The sequence below is a fragment of the Pteropus vampyrus genome, unplaced genomic scaffold (assembly GCF_000151845.1).
Source record: "Pteropus vampyrus isolate Shadow unplaced genomic scaffold, Pvam_2.0 Scaffold25, whole genome shotgun sequence".
NCBI classification, from domain to species: Eukaryota; Metazoa; Chordata; class Mammalia; order Chiroptera; family Pteropodidae; genus Pteropus; species Pteropus vampyrus.
In genome coordinates this window covers 8,228,485-8,245,055 of record NW_011888806.1, presented here as the reverse complement: position 1 = coordinate 8,245,055, position 16,571 = coordinate 8,228,485, and the positions used below count along the sequence as shown (strand labels likewise).

The following is a 16,571-nucleotide window of genomic DNA, read 5'->3' as shown; positions in this document are numbered from 1 at the left end:
AAATTTGCTTGTCAATTAGTTGGGCATACATTAACTTTGATGTCTACTTCTATTTTTATCCGTTCTTCCTTGTAATAATTTTCTAGTTGGCTTTCCAATCTCTGACCTTCATACTTAGCATTATTTTTCTTTGCTTTATATTTTTCCTCTTGATTTTGGGAGAGGTTTTCAAGTTTCTCACTCAACATGTACCTGATTTATTTTTTCATAATTTCTCTTTAATGCTTCCCGCATAGTTTTTAAAAAATCACTGTTAAAACATTTCTAGACTCCCTTTTCTCTCCTTATTTAAGCTATTCTTCTCTGTCTCTAGCCTTTTAATTCTAGATCTATTCTCCTTTTACAGGTTCCTACTAATGTTTCAAAGGGGTTGGTTATGTCCTTCAGCATTTTTGGAGAAGATTAGCAATATTACTTCTCAAGTGTTCCTCTGAATCATATGAAAAGACAATTCTCTAAAATCTGTTTTTACACTGAGTCCTCAGGGTATCCTTTTCCTTAGTTTCTAATTTTTCTTCATATGTCTTAAATAGATCTTTGTGTTTAACGGTTCTTAAGGGGGGACAATAAATCCAGGCTGAGCCATTACCAACAACCTGGACAGGTAGATTGTTCTTAATTTCATTGTCCTTTGGCTGTGGACAGATGCTTCTTTTTGGAATTAGAATTTAAGAGCCAGTATATAAGTCTGCCCTAGAACAATCCACAATGCATACTTTGGTGGACTTGTTGTTTGGTCCAATTTCATGACTAAGCTGGAGTCGGAAACAAATTTGTAGTTTGTCTTTGTGCAGTGTACACTTGAAAGCATGCATTAAATCTAATAATCTTCCTGCCTTTATCTCCTTCTCAATGCTTTTGTTAGTGACTGAGCATACTCTCTCCTGTTTGGTATATGGAACGTTCTATTCTCTAAATAGTGAAATAAAGAAGCTGATGGGGGCAGAGAAAAATAATATGCAACTTAGGTCTGGATGGTTCAGAAAATAAGTTTCTGCTCAGTTGGAGGAATGCCACTTACTTTAGTGGTCAGTGCACTATGCACTGGAAAGAATCCAAGTCAGTTCTTTTTTTTCCCTCCTCTCTTTCTGCTTACTGTATTGTTTAGATGGTGGAACATGAAGTCTGCAAGGCAAAATATGTTTCTCTGTTCATCCCATCATGATGTGACATATGGTTTTCGTCCTTATTGTTATAAAGCTATCTCTAGTTTTTGTCTTTTATATCATTATTAGAATTTAAATGGGAAGCTGGGAGTAGTTATATCAGGCAAAGCTAGTCTGCTACCTGTTTAAACTAGAGGTTTATATTTTATTGAAGTGTGAAGTTTTTACAAATAGAAGTCTATAGGGAGGCAGAGAGATTAAAGAATGAAGCAGCAAGAGATCTCAACAGAATGAATACAAAGGTGTCATTTTCTAAACGTACATTTTTCATACTGAGGGAGACTGAAGAAAAGCATAAAAATATAAATATTTATATAATTTATTTTTGTTTCTCAGTATAGCCTAAACATATGCTTAATATTTTCATTAGCATTGATAGAAGTAAACCCAGAATCTATACTTATCTCTTACTATGCAAAAAATATGACATGATTCTCAGATGTCAAGAACTCAATATTGAATCCCTAAAGAATTGTATAATAAATAGTATTGAAATCTATAACCATGCTGCAGTATAAAATAATTAGCCTGTTGGTCTGGTTCAGTGACTTTCAGCTAGAAGTGTGCATCAAAATCTCCCATGACACTTTTTTCATTGTGGTAAAATAGATATAAAATTTACCATCTTAACCTTTTTTAAGTATGGCATTAAGTACAGTCACATTGCTGCACAACCATCACCACCATCCAGCTTCAGAACTCTTTTCATCTTGTGTAACTGAAACTCTATACCCACTAAATAATAACTCCCAATTCTCCCTTTCCCCCAGCCTCTGGCAACCACCATTCTATTTTGTGTTTCTATGGATTTGACTATATTAGGCACCACACAGAAGTAGAATCATACAGTATTTGTCTTTTCGTGATTGGCTTATTTTACTTAGTATAAATGTCCTCAAGCTTCATCCATGTTGTGTATCAGAAGTTTCTTTTCTTTTTTAAGGCCGAATAGTATTCCATTGTGTGCATGTATTGCATTTTGTTTATTCATTTATCTGTTGGTGGACATGTGGGTTGTTTACATCTTTTAACTATTGTGAATAATGCTGCTACAAACGCGAGTGTACAAATATTTCTTTGGGACCCTGCTTTCAATTTTTTTGAGTATATACCCAGAAGTGGAATTGCTGGATCATATGGTAATTCTACGTTTAATTTTTTTGAGGAACTGCCATATTATTTTCCCTATTAGCTGCACTATTTTATATTTCAACTAGTAATACACAAGTGTTTCGACTTCTCTTCATCTTTGCCAACAATGATTTTCTTTTTGACAGCAGCCTTTCTAATGAGTGTGAGGTGATATCTGATTGTAGTTTTAATTTGTATTTCCCTGATTATTAGTGATGTTGAGCATCTTTTCATGTGTTTATTGGCCATTTGTATATCTTCTTCAGAGAAATGTCTATTGAAGTTCTTTGCCCATTTTTTAATTGAGTTGTTTTTTGTTGTTGAGTTTTAGGAGTTCTCTATATAGTCTAGATATTAATCTCTTATCAGATACACAATTTGCAAATATTTCTCTCCATTCTCTAAGTTGCTTTTTTACTCTGTTGATAATGGTTTGTTTTTTTTTTTGATATACAAAATTTAGAAATTTTTCATGAAATTTAATTTGTGTATTTTTTCTTTTGTTTCTCATGCTTTCGGTGTCATATATAAGAAATCACTGCCAAATCTAATGTTGTATAGCTTTTGCCCAATGTTTTCTTCTTTGATGAATTTTGAGTTCATTTTTGTATATGGTGTCAGATGAAGGTCCAACTTCATGCTTTTGCACAAAGATATCTAGTTTTCTCAGCATTATAAGTTAAAAAGATTATTCTATGATATTTTTTGAAAATACGGACACCCAGCCCCTCTGGAGACTCAGAATTTTTTCCAGTGAGACCCAAGCATTTTTAAAGAGCTCCACATATTTCATACCATAAAGATGCCATCATTAAAAAAGAAGAAATAACAAGTGTTGACAAGGATGTGGAGAAATTGAACTCTTGAGCACTACTAGGAGAAATGCACTTAAAAATGTTTAAGATGGTAAATTTTATATTATGTATATTTTATCGCAATTAAAAATTAATTTAAAATGATTAAAATGGAAAATTTTCTCATTTATATTTTACCATCCCATAAGAGAAAAAAAGCTCCACAGGCAGAGGTGATATAACTCCTCAGTTTAGAACACTGCTGTAGTCAAAAAGGACAAAGAAAACAAATATTTTAAATATACAGTTATTTGTGTCTAAAGACACCCAAATATCTAGCTGACTTTATCATCTTGGGGGAAAAAAAATCAAGTATATAATTAAATAAATTGCCTGCTTCTTTGTTCCACTTGTTAGTAGCCCAAAACAGGCTTATAAATAAATATAATGTCTGAGAAGCTGTATTTCCCTAAACTATTCCATTTAATAATGTGAGATTTATACCTCAGAACGACAATTTAGGAGTATGCTTAAGGAGAAAAGTAAGCTATTAAAATTTAATAAAATATGACCAAAAGGTCATAAACTTACAAATTCTAACACAAATTGTTTGGAGAGAGAATCCCCAAAAAGCTTTGTAAAAATAATCTAGAAAGAATTTTTCTATATATCAAAATAGAAGTGGTATGATATAATTTCCAGATTCCATTAAATGTCAGGCAATATTTTAATCTGAATTTATCCAAAGCTAAATTTTTTTCATCAACGAAAACTCTAGTTAAAAGATTTTCATAAAATTGATGATTGCTAGGTTCTAGCAATAAAAAAAATTAACAAATTCCTAAAGAATGAGTTTGTATGCCAAACAGCTAAGTTAGAAATAAATCTATTTGATGTTCCTGCTTCAGAAAAATTAAAAAATATATGAAACACTGAAGCTGACCCTAAGTAATTCCAAATTTGCTAAAACAGTAATTTGGCTTCAATTTGCACTGTGAGCATTAAAATTTGGGCTGAAATTGATACAGACTGTCAATTTCAGGTTTTCAATGGAGCACAAAATGAGAAAGGGAAAGCAGAGGAAGATCAGTGCAGTTGCTAGAAGACAGGTGTTAGGTAAGCGAGGAGACACCATTCGGAGGCCAGCTGAGCTGGTGAAAGCCCAGTGAACGAGACTGGTTACAGGTATGCAGCCCCTGAAGCACATAGTTAGGAATCTGATAAAGTACAGGAATGACAGGTTGTAGGTACACAGGCTATATGTACAAGCCAGGAACTTATAAAAAAGAAGGAATTCAAGGGTCGAAGTCTGATGGGATGAGGACAGGCTGACTCTGCCCATAAGGAATGTGAAAGTAGTGAAGGTACGTAGCAGCAGGCAGAGATGAGGAGAAACAGAAAAAACCCTAGTCTCAGTGGAAATAACCACAGAAACCTGGGCTTGCAGATACTGAAGACCCAGGCAAACAGAAATAGAACTAGCAATAGATCCCGGCTAGATCTAACTAGATGACAGGAAAAAGAATTCAGACAATAACCGGCTGTATGTTGCATAGAACATGTACAGCAAAAGTTGCTTTGGTGTCAATCTAAGCAACTGAGGTAGAAGCTCCTATTCTGGGATTCCAGCCTAGACTAGGAAAGAGGCCAGAGCATGGACGTCTGAGCTAAGAATGTTCTTCACTTTAGGTGTGCAGGTTCATGTTCATTTTGTGACAGTCTCACTAAGGGTTTGGCATAAGCTGTCCTTCTCTTTCATTTCCTTACCTCATCGAGGCAGGTAATCTCTAATGAGCATCTGGGGAACAATGACACCTACTGTTTGAACTACTGTAGCTGCAATAAACTTGCCACATGGGACAGTGGCAGGTATAGATTTGAAGCTACTATTTCTTTCCTTTAAAAACATGGACAAATGGCTCTGTGGTAAGTTAGCTTAGGCTGGAGAAATACTGAAATTAGAGAAGACAGAGTTCTTATCACAGAAGATATTTAATCTAGAATGAGTGTATGTCTATTTATAACAGGCCGACCTTACTACAGAAAAAATTGAAGAGAACTGAAATGTACAGTAGACTAAAATGTGGTTCAGCCATGACTGTTGAAAGAGAATTGCAATCACAGAAACTGAAATTCTACAAGGTGAAAAGTGGAGCAAGGTAACAATTGCAATGGCCTCTCTGGTTCCCTGTCCTTCATGTATCCCCTTCCTCCAGCAATAGGAAGGTCCTGAAACCTCCATTAGTGCACTGTAGTCTCTCTGTAGGCTCTCCAGCTCTATCCTCTACCCCAAACACAGACTCTGTCTTGTTGTATTAAATAATGCACCTTGTCTCCACACCTTGTCTGATTTTTGTATATGAGTTCCTTTATGAATCATCTACTCTCCTTCCTCTGAAACTGGGGCCCTGCTTTGCTCTTATTTTCTCTCTCTTTTGATCTGGTTTCCCTGAAGACTGCCACTTCCAGACTTTCAACCACTGAGTTTTGCCATTCTACCTCATGCTGGACCTTTCAGAATAAACTACCAAACTGAGTACTCCACCATCCCCTCTGCCTGGCTGCTTGTGGCTGGATCTATTTCTGGTGAACACCCATCTCAGCTGATGTATCTCATCTCTTGATTGGGCTTTTCCTCCCAACCCTGCACCTCCTTGACCAATCAACATTGTCAAAATACAATAAATAACATTCCATATTAAATAAGGAAGATATCATTCTGCAATTTTAATCATTTTTCATGTTTCAAAAGGCAAAGTAAATATTATTTTGGATTTAAAAAAGCCAATTTAGTTTTTTATCATGTTAATCATAAAATCAATGAGTCTTGCAATAATTCCCCTTTTGGGGCATTGCAGCAAAGGAATCTTTAATAAAGAAGAAGGGAAAGGAATGGAAGGCAAAGAAACTACAAAAACTTATTTAAATATATTTAAGATATTTAAGCACTCATTTGTTCACTAGAGGCAGTGCAAAAAGTACACTAATTTATAAATTAAATTATCAGTGGACATGTTATGTTCCTAGTCCAAAAATATAGAAGAACTTAATCATAATTATCAATCATGTTTTCTTTCTCCTACTTAAATTCTGTATACTAGAAAAGTCAATCTCAAACCAGCCATGCAAATAATTTGAAAAAACAGTTTATGTTTTACCAATACGTACCCCCTACTTTATGTCAAGTGGGTAATTAAGAAAAAAAAGTTGAATTAACTTGTACCAATCTAATTCTTACATAATTTCTGACACTATCATATATGTTACTCAGGAAAAGAAACTGCATGTTTGCACTTTTTTCCTACTTTTTATCATATTTTAGTTTTTATGACTCTTAACATTGAAAGGTGAAATGGCTTCTATCAAGATTTTAGTAATACATCAAGTCTATTAATTTTCTTTACATTCTTTTACTTTCATTTTGCAGGCACAGAATTTCTTTTTCAAGACTACATTATTAGTCTGGTAATTACAAAAATTATCACATTACAAAACACAATTTGTGTCTTTGAGGACTTGTCACTTACAAACCAATTTGTCCCATCTGCTTTTTATAATAGTGGTAAAAAAAAAAAAATTCGACACTATGTAAAACATAGATTGATGTTGCCCAGAGTAATAAAGATAAGACATCTGGAGAACTAATAATCTCATTAGTTGACAAGATCTCGTGCTATAATATTTTGCACTGTGTAAAACTTAATTTCTATTAATATGATAATCATCTATGTGATAGTACTGTGTGTATTTACATGATAAATACCAGAGTCACTATGTGCTCAGCAACAACATCCTCACGTGTTTATAGTAATTGTACAGTTGAGATAGCTTATGAACCAGAATATGCTGATTTGGTTGGCAGAAAACCAGGATGAATCAAATGGTACACCATATTGCCTCAAACTGAAACCTCAAATGTTCCCTCTCTTGCCACAGAGTGATTATGCAATGTGCTTCAAATCACTAAAAGCCAGAACACTACTGAATAGTTGCTTGGCTAAACCTGAGGTCTTATGACACATTTCTGAATTACTGGTGGATGAACTAAAGTCTAAATCTCACTCTGAGACTATTGCAACAAATAAGATTCAAAATACACAAATTATGTTTCATATATCCTGACATTTCTTTTTAAAAAGTAAATTTCATAATTGAGGATTTTTAAAAACTTCAGCAAATTTAACTTTAATATTTGTGCTCATTTTATTTTCAAATGGATTTTCTAAGGCTTTGAAATTGGTAGGTAGTGGGGAAAGAAATGCAATAAGAAAACTTGATTCTTTGTTATATCTAAGTTGGGATGGTTCACTGAAAATCGCATTAACACAGCAAACATTTTAATCTAGAGAGGTGATCTCTAACATCTACTTTGAATTCTGTAAACTTATCTGTTTTAGTAGTTGCTATTCTGGCTTTATAAACTTTAGAAAATAATATTGAAGCTCATGAACTTTCTGAATATTTAGTTTCATTATCTAGAAAATGATGCAACATAATCTAAGGCTTCTTCAGCAATAAGACTTGTATTCACACCCTTTCTTGATATATATATGTATAGAATAGAGGTTTTTAAATTTAGGTTACAGCCTAATCATCAGATCCTTTATGAAATTAAAATGGCTACCTGGACATTCCTGAATTTAAAACAAAATATCTTATTTCAGTCTTTTCAACTATATCAACTTTTGTTTTTGGATTTCTTAAACAAAGAGAAGAAAAATACAGCGGGAACAATATGGTACGGGTTCCAATAAGCTTAGTCTGGCTGCACTCTAGACTATTCTGTTGAAAAGAATTTAAATGGGCAAATAAACTCAAAAGAGACTTAACCCTCCTCCATTCCCTGTAATAGACCAACAAAAATCAAATAAATACCTCAAATAGAAAGGTGACATAGGTCTTTCATCTTCCTGTGAACTAAAAGAAAAATAAATTTTGAATTAATATAATTTTGTTAATATTATAACACGCTGATTTTACTAAAACTCTATTTTAACTGTCACAAATTTTGTTTTGACACATTAGAGTTAATTTCACAACAGAGTAAGGTTAGTAAAACACACTCTACCTTGGACCCAACCAAAGTCAATTACTTCTTCAAGGGAGACCATCAAGAGAGGTTTCTTTCAAGGTTAGCCTAAGGCAAAAATAATTCACATGTACTTTCAAGAGAAAGATTTTTACTGCCTTATTCTACAAGCCCAGTCCAAGTATGCATATATTACACATAAACTCTTAAAATGAATACCTACTCAGTTATCTCCATAATGCTAATTACAGCTCATTAACATGATGATGAAAGTAAGAAAAAGTCCTCAAAATATTCCTGTTAAGTGTGAGCCACTTCAGGAATAAAGCCCTAGCAATGAAAAGGGCATCAGTAAACAACACTCATGCTTTTTGTCTTCTGCAGTTACTCTAAGCATTAAGAAGTGTAGATAATATGAAAGTACATAAGTGAAATCATAAAAATAGTTTAAGTTCTGCAAACAACAGAGAAGCAATATGAAGCTTAATATAAAACTCTTTAATGAAAAAATGTAAAATATATACAATATTTTTTTCCTTTCTTTATCATGGTTTTTTTTCTTCCTTCTGATAAACAACCTCAAAACAAAGAGTCTCTTTCCTCCTTACTGTCTACTGGAGTGGTCTTTGAACGTTTTTGATTATACACTCGTATAAAATTAACTTTTAAGCAGTTACTCCCCTCAATATATGACTAAGTATCTTTCTATATACTATGTGTATTATTAGACATATAAAAGTAGAAATATGAATATCAGATAAAATTTAAAAAGAAGCTCTAACGTTTTCTTCTTGAACTCCTGTCGCTAATCCTGTACACCACTTGGGGTGTACACCACCTTTGGGGAAGCAACTAGTTAAGATCAGTGTTCTCTCTCTCTATTTTTAATTTTCTTAAGCATCATTAGAAAAGAGAAAAGTTTGCTTCAATTGGTAATATTATATTGGCAATCACCAAAATCTTATTACGAAGTTATTCTATAACACACACACATGCACACAGATACTTCTTTGCCCAAAACAGGTCCTTAACTCTAACATGCAACAAATTATAATGAAAACAAGGGACCTTTAGTGAACACTCAGTTATCAATACAGTTGGTTTTCTTAGAGTTTAGAAGTGCTTTTGGGAGATAATTAAGATGGTGCAAGGTTCTGAAAACAGCTGTTTGTGTGTTTTGCATAACATGTACAAAACCTCTTTGTAGCAGAGGCAATCAAAGTCAATAAATTCTTTCTTCCTTTACACCTTCTCTCCCTCACTCATGTACTCACCAGCCAGGTACCACCAGATGGTCTACATTATCTCATGTTAATCCTCACAAAAACCCTCCCTGGTACTTGCCCCTCACTTGAGGAAAGCAGGCTCAGAGTGGGCATATAACATCCACGTTGCATAGCTAGTGATTTATAAATTATTATATTACATGTTAGTCTATTTTTACTGTTTACTGTCTTCCCTTCGATTTCAACCTATCAAAATATAGTGAGATGAATTGGTCAGCAAAGAAAATTCATGTGATGGCTAGTCTGCATTCCAGCACCCCTCAACAAGATTGTGCAGACCTCTTAAGCCCCCTGTCACACCTTTGATTACAGCAACTTTATCCTGACCTTAGTCAAAGTCCACCCGCAAGACATGATGCCTGGTAGAACATATAAAGTGATTAATTGATTAAAACATACTGGTAGTATGTCAAGAATGTCTCCAGATACAAACACAAGTTATTTATCAGAAGCAAATATTTTTCAGGCTGCATTTACACAAAGTAAATTTGTCAATGAAAGACAAAATTAGATTCCTAATTTGGATATGTCCCTGAATTTTGACTAGTTTTCTATGTTCCAAAAAAGAAAAATGTAAATGCTGCAATAAATAAACTGAAACAGGCTTGGTGTTAGATTTACTCAATTAGCATCAGTCCACAGGACAGCATCTCATGCATAATACCCCAGGAGAACAATATAATTCAAAAAGGAAATGAGGATACAAACAAAGCAATTTTGATAGTTAATTAGCATATTCCTCTTTTCCCTTTCATAAAAGGACCCTTGCCTGGGGTTTGGTAATGTAATCTTGACAAAGGTATAAATTCTGAAACAACTACAGCATTGATTTCGAATTGATTAAATCAGTTCTAAAAATCAATGCAATGCACTGATTTCAAAGGCAATTTTAAGGAAAAATGGCCAAGAACAATTCTTCTAAATAGAATTGAGAAAATAAACTTATCCACAAAATTTACACATCAAAATGAAAAACATTTGAAAAGATCACCATTTCTACATCTGTGTAAAATGGATGTTGTCCTATTATTATAGGCACTCAGACCTGTACAGAAGTTATTTATGCCTATTTCTGGTTTGTGCCACCCTCAGGCATGTCCAATGATATTAAATGAGTCACATTTTTTGCCTCACTTTTAAATTGAGAATTAATTCTGATTCATTTTTAATTTTTTTTTAAATAAGCACATGTAATGTGAATGAAAGGCAGTGTGTGTCATGAAATGAAGCCAATGAAAAACTGTAACAATCTGGAATTTCCTCAATTTCCTCTTTGGTTACTAGTATAAACCTCATGTTTTAATTATTTCCTGTTTGCTGACTCTGAATAATGGCCAAGCTTAAGTGGTCAATTAGTTTGCCTTTCAAAAAAAAATTCAAATATATATTGAAAGATTTGGGTAATCAACTCATGAGTGTCAGGTAATCAGGTGCTTAATGTCCTCAGACATGTAGTATTATATTCTCTCAAAACAACTGCCCGTAGGAAGAACATTTATCAAATAGACCCAAGGAATAGTTCGAATCTAAGAAGCTACAAATGAGAATGACAATAACATAGATATTAGGGTTTTGGTAGGGTCCTTTCTAACTTATTTAATATAGCACAACATTGGTAAATGCAGATAAATGAATGACACCTAGACTTAAAATCTTTAAGAGCTCCCCTATTTCTAAACTGAAACCACAGAATGCAATGCCTATCAATTTAATTACACGGTAGCTAATTGAAATCAAGAAAAGCTTGGTGTTTTCTATGTCTAAGAAAACCAAATACTGTTGAGAGAATTCCCAGAGTGAGGTATTCAGACTGGACTTTCAATTACTTGATCAAACCACCATTCCATTCAATTCCCTTTTGAAATGTTCCAATTAGTCCAACTTTCTAACTGGTTAATGTGGCTGGCTACCAAAATAATTAACATAATCTGCATATTTAGCTATACACTTTAAATATATTTTCAAGCGATTTGAGCTAGAAAAAAAAGTTTGTGAATGTTCTTGAGGACAGAAATATAGGCAAATGCTAAGGATTAGGTTCCATTCATTGAAAAAACTAGTAAAAGCATCTATGGGGGCTTAAAAAGAAAAAGAGGAAAAGAAAAGAGGAAGTGAGAGACAAGAGAAAAGATAAAATTAAAAGAATCAAGTAAACATTTTTACAAAATTCAGGTTTTTTCCTCATGTTTCAACAGAATGTGCTAAGAATTTTTAGATGAATTTTCTTAGAGAATGATCAGGTGAGTGAAGTTAGAATATTTTCTTTCCTTCCTTCCTCTGTAAAACATAAGTATTACACTCATCAAGCATTTTTGATTTATCCACAGTCTCAGGCATTAGCCATGCCCCACTCCAATTGAGGAATGACGTAGCAAGTCTGTGTTCTACTGCTCAGGTTTTTGGTTTGGCCCCATTGGAACATGGGAAAAATATCTCTCTGTTCTTTTTGGAAAACAAATGTAAAAGTTTTCAGATAAGTTTGTAGCTAAGTGTTTGCAGCTGTAATTTTGGGGGATATTTTTGTAGATGTCTATATACTTCTTTATTATATATCCAAGCTTTTTTTTTTTTTTTTTTTTTTTTACCATTTATTATCTAAATATTGTGACTAAAAATGCAACACCTAGCTAGTAGGAATAAAAACAAACAATTGATGTTCAAGAGCAAATTGATTTTCCCTGACCAAAGGGTAAATGCAAAGAGCTGAAGCTGTTAATATTCACAGGACATGAATTTTTAGCCAACAATAAGAGGTATTATTTTGGAGGAAAACAAACAGACAAAACAAAAAGACTTCCAAAAATTTAAAGCTTTTTTCCCAATAGGACAGAAAAATATTTCTACCACTTTTTGGACTGCCTAGTGGAAATTTGAAATACAGTTATGGGTTGAATTGTGTCTCCTCAAAAAGATGTGTTGAAGCCCTAATCCCCAGTACCTCGGAATGTGACCTTATGTGGAGACAGGGTCTTTACAGAGGTGATCAAATTAAAATGAAGTCATTTGAGTGGGCTCTAAATCAATATGACTGACTTTCTTAGAAAAAGGGGAAATTTGGGCTTTCCAGTCAAGATGGCAGAGTAGGTAAATGCTGTGTTTTCTTCCTCCCGTGACCACACTAAAAATACAACTAAATTATACAACGATCAACCTGGAGAACCATCCAAAAACTAGTTGAACATAAGTCCTGTAACTGAGAGTTTACAGAAGAGGCCACCTTGAAACTGAAAATCTTTTTCTTAAAAAGTGTCTCTGTGTGTACACAGAGACAGACATGTGCACAGGAGAATGCCAGGTGAAGAATGAGGTTGCGCTGCCACGAGCCAAAGAACTACTAGAAGCTAAGAGAAAGACCTAAAGCAGCATTCACCAGCACCCTCAGAGGGAACGTGTACCTGCCAACACACTGATTTGGGACTTCTGGTCTCTAGAATAGTGAGACAATAAATTTCTGTTGTTTTAAGCCCCCTGTTTGTGGTACTTTGTTACAGCAGCTTTAAGAAACTAATACATCTGCTATTTTTTTTTTTTCTAAATTCAGAAATAAGAACCTGCCCAACAAAGGTGTCTCCATCTTACAAAAAAGTTATACTCTGAAAATTCATTTGTAGGAAGGCTACAAACTAGAATTGACTTCCCATACTGACATGGGGATTTAATTTCTAGGCCTGTATTAACCTCTCATTCAAATAAACTATCCTTAATAGTTAGTCCAGATACGATACTGTAAAAAACTTTTGGCCATCATCCAGTGAGAAATACATTTTACATGAGAGTACACATACACATAAAATGAACACAAATTTCATGAAATTATTCTTACTTTGGCTATTGTTTATTTTGTTATATTTTACTTACAAAAATTATACAAAATACTGGTCACGACCTGCTAAATTGGTTTTATGATCAGTGATAGGTCATGACCCACACTGAAAAATACTGTTCCAAAACACTATGACAAATACACTTTCTAACTGGTTAATGTGGCTGGCTACCAAAATAATTAACAGAATCTGCATATTTAGCTTCACACTTTAAATATATTTTCAAGTGATTTGAGCTATAAAAGTTTGTGAATGTTCCAGAGGACAGAAATATAGGCAAATGCTATACATATATAATGCCACTGCTTGATGTATATAATGCCACTCGATGAATGTTGTTGAATTAAGATCTCACATGACAGAGAGAAAATACTTTTTCCTTCTCTGCCCCACTGCTAGAATCATGCATGGCAGTGTGAACAGCAGAGACAAACATGGAGAGAAAGTGGGTTCAGATACGCCCAGGAGGGGGCATGAGGACGTAATGCTGGAAGGCCATGGGGGCTGACAGAGTCTCTTTTAAATATTATTTTCCTGGTTGTACCACAGGATGGCATCAAGAATGAGACTTGGGGATGCATGCTCTTTGGATTCTTCTTTATTTTATGACTGTGGCGTTCTTTATCACCTGCATTATCTTTCAGATTCAGAGAACTATTACACTTGAAGGGAACTAAGGAACATCTCATTTTATTTCAATTCCATCTACCCAGTTAAGTTTCATTGCTGGATGCCCTTTCGATTGACAGCTTTCAATCTTTTAGAAATTGGAGGGGGGTGAGGGTGTATTCATGTGGGGGAAGAGGAGTAAAGTTTTTAAGCAGGAAAGGGTGGAGTGCTTTACCTTCTCATTCTTTTGTGTCTCTCTACACAAAAGTGAACCATAACAACCTGCTGATTGACATAGCCAACAGGCTCACAGTGGGATCACTGGAGATCACACTTCACAGGGGATCCTAGCTGGAATCATATTTAGAGTGACAGAACAGAATCCTCATTCCTTTTATAATATTTAAATCATGTTAACAAACCCACTACTCTCCTTAAAGAAGTTTATCTGGCAAACCGCCAAACTGTATTGATTTGATCTCAGAAAAAACAAGTCTCTTGAATACAATTTTTCCTTTCCATTTCTAGTGCCTTAGTCTTTCACAGGGGCAATACTCTCTCTTTCCCTGCTACCCACCCCAGTTTATCTTTAATACTCCTACCAGATTCATCGTCCTAACTGAAAAGCTTCTCTTGCTTCTGCATTGCCTTTGGGGTAAAATTTAAATGTCTAAACCTGGTGCACAAGTTCTTCCCAATCTAAGTCCAGCATATCTCTCTAGGCTTCTCACTGCACCTCTATAACTCTCCCCATTTGTACATGCCGTTCCCTCTTTATTAAATGCTTCCTCCACCTCTCTTCATCTGGTAAATACTTCATCTCTCAGCTCTAATGTCATCTAAAGCCATTTCCAGCACCCTGGAGAGGGAGCTGGCTTCTTCCTCCAGACATCTGAGAAACTCTGTTCACAGCTATAAGCAAGTGCTTAGCATACGACACCAAAATTCCTGAGTTCAGATGCTTGCCCCGCCTCCTGGATCTCCTTATCTTTGTACCACCAGCACTTACCAAAGTATCTAGAACACTACAGGTGCTCAACAAATGACTGTTGAATGAAATCAGCATCATCAAGACTTGGTTGAGTGCTAACACAATATATATAATTTGTAAAATTAATTTTGCCAGCTAGAAGCATTCTCAGATAGCTGTATGTTGATTATTTTAAGTTATCTTGTTCCCATCTGTTCAAAAGTTGAAATTGCAACCGTGCTATGGATTTTCTTCCATCCTTACTTAAGTAATTTATTTTCTCCAAATGCACAATTAGAGGTGGGAGTTCTGCCATTATTCCAGCAACGTAAACACTGTACTTTCTCTAATGTCTAGTGAACCTAGAAAAGGATATGTTCAGGTAAGGTAATGTTTGAATATGTTCCTGCCACAAACTGTATCTGTTTTTTAAGGCTTGAGAGCAGAAAAAAATTATTTCACCTCACTGCAAACCCAACAGTTGCTTGGGGCTTAAAGGAATTTTTGCTTCAGTCACAAAACTATTTTCAAGGCAGCTAGAAGCTTTCATTTGTCTTAGGGATGCTTCTTTAGAAACGTGATGTTTATCATTATTATAGACATATGAAGATTGCCATAGGAGGAAGTAACTTAGAATATAAATATAATAACTTTCTTTTAGAGGGGGTGGATATTGTTTGATAAAAAAAATTTTTAGGACATTAGTAAATAAAAGTTTCTAATCTTTAATTATTGAAACAAAATTAAAAGAATATGGGAATACCTGCAGAAGGAAATAGTAAATGATTTTTACTAACTTCTTTCAATAATTACTTTAATTATAATATTCTTAATAATTCGTTAAGTTTTTATTTAACAGACATATAATTTTCTAAACTGGTAATTATGAATGTGGATTTCTTGAGGCAGACAAAAATGCACAGAAAGCAATGTAAATTATCCTGTCATCTTCCCCTTCACAAACCATCCCACTGTCAGAGGGGGCTCTGCACAGAACAATGAGTCAAGGACTTGTTTCTACATTATCATGATTTTACACTGTTTTTTAGGATGATGAGCCACTGGCAAGTGTATATAGGCTTGATGTCTACCTATGCTCTGGCTTTGCGAGATTTCATGGCACATGCACATGTTCATTCAGCATTTTCTGAGTGTCTACTTATCAGAGACTATGATAGGTGCTGGAGATATACAGGCTATTAAGATATGGTCCCAACCTTACAGAATTTATAGCCCAGGGAGAAAGAATCTTGAAATTTGATATTATGAAAAAGGGATACGCAGCTACCATGTACTGACGAATTCACCATAACAAGCCAGACTTTGGGCCAAGAGCTTTATATACATTTTCTCGCTCAATCCTCACAGACACCCTTAGAGGGAAGTATTACTAACCAGATTTTTCAGATAAGAAAAACAGGTCTTAGAAAGGTTAACTGGCTGAAGGCCACAGAGCCAGGCAGAAGACAGCTCCAACCAGGTCTGGCAGGTTAGGTGACATGACAGACATCAGGAGTGAAGTTGTTTGGTTCATTTTTATTTCTATTAAATTCAAGTTTTCTGATTTTTCTTATGTTCAATGTGACAATACCATATTTTCCTGACCTGAAACCTTAAAGGTTTTATAAAATGTATCCTGTGTCTCTTCCCTCTCTCGCTGCTACTATTTTTATTTTTTCACTTATGTACCTTAATTTGAAAAATCAACTTGTAGGGCTTCCTACTATTTTGTGTTTTACTACCCCTGTCCCCATTATTTCTC

General features: G+C 34.5%; 1 protein-coding gene across 1 annotated transcript in view; it reads right to left on the bottom strand.

The window, feature by feature from the left end:
• The window catches only part of FAM13A (family with sequence similarity 13 member A), a 247,805-nt gene that overhangs the window by 70,263 nt on the left and 160,971 nt on the right, over positions 1–16,571 (bottom strand). The window contains exon 8 of the mRNA XM_011356296.2: positions 7,967–8,008. Within this exon, the coding sequence (XP_011354598.1) occupies positions 7,967–8,008 (42 nt within the window). The remainder of the gene's footprint in view (positions 1–7,966; positions 8,009–16,571) is intronic.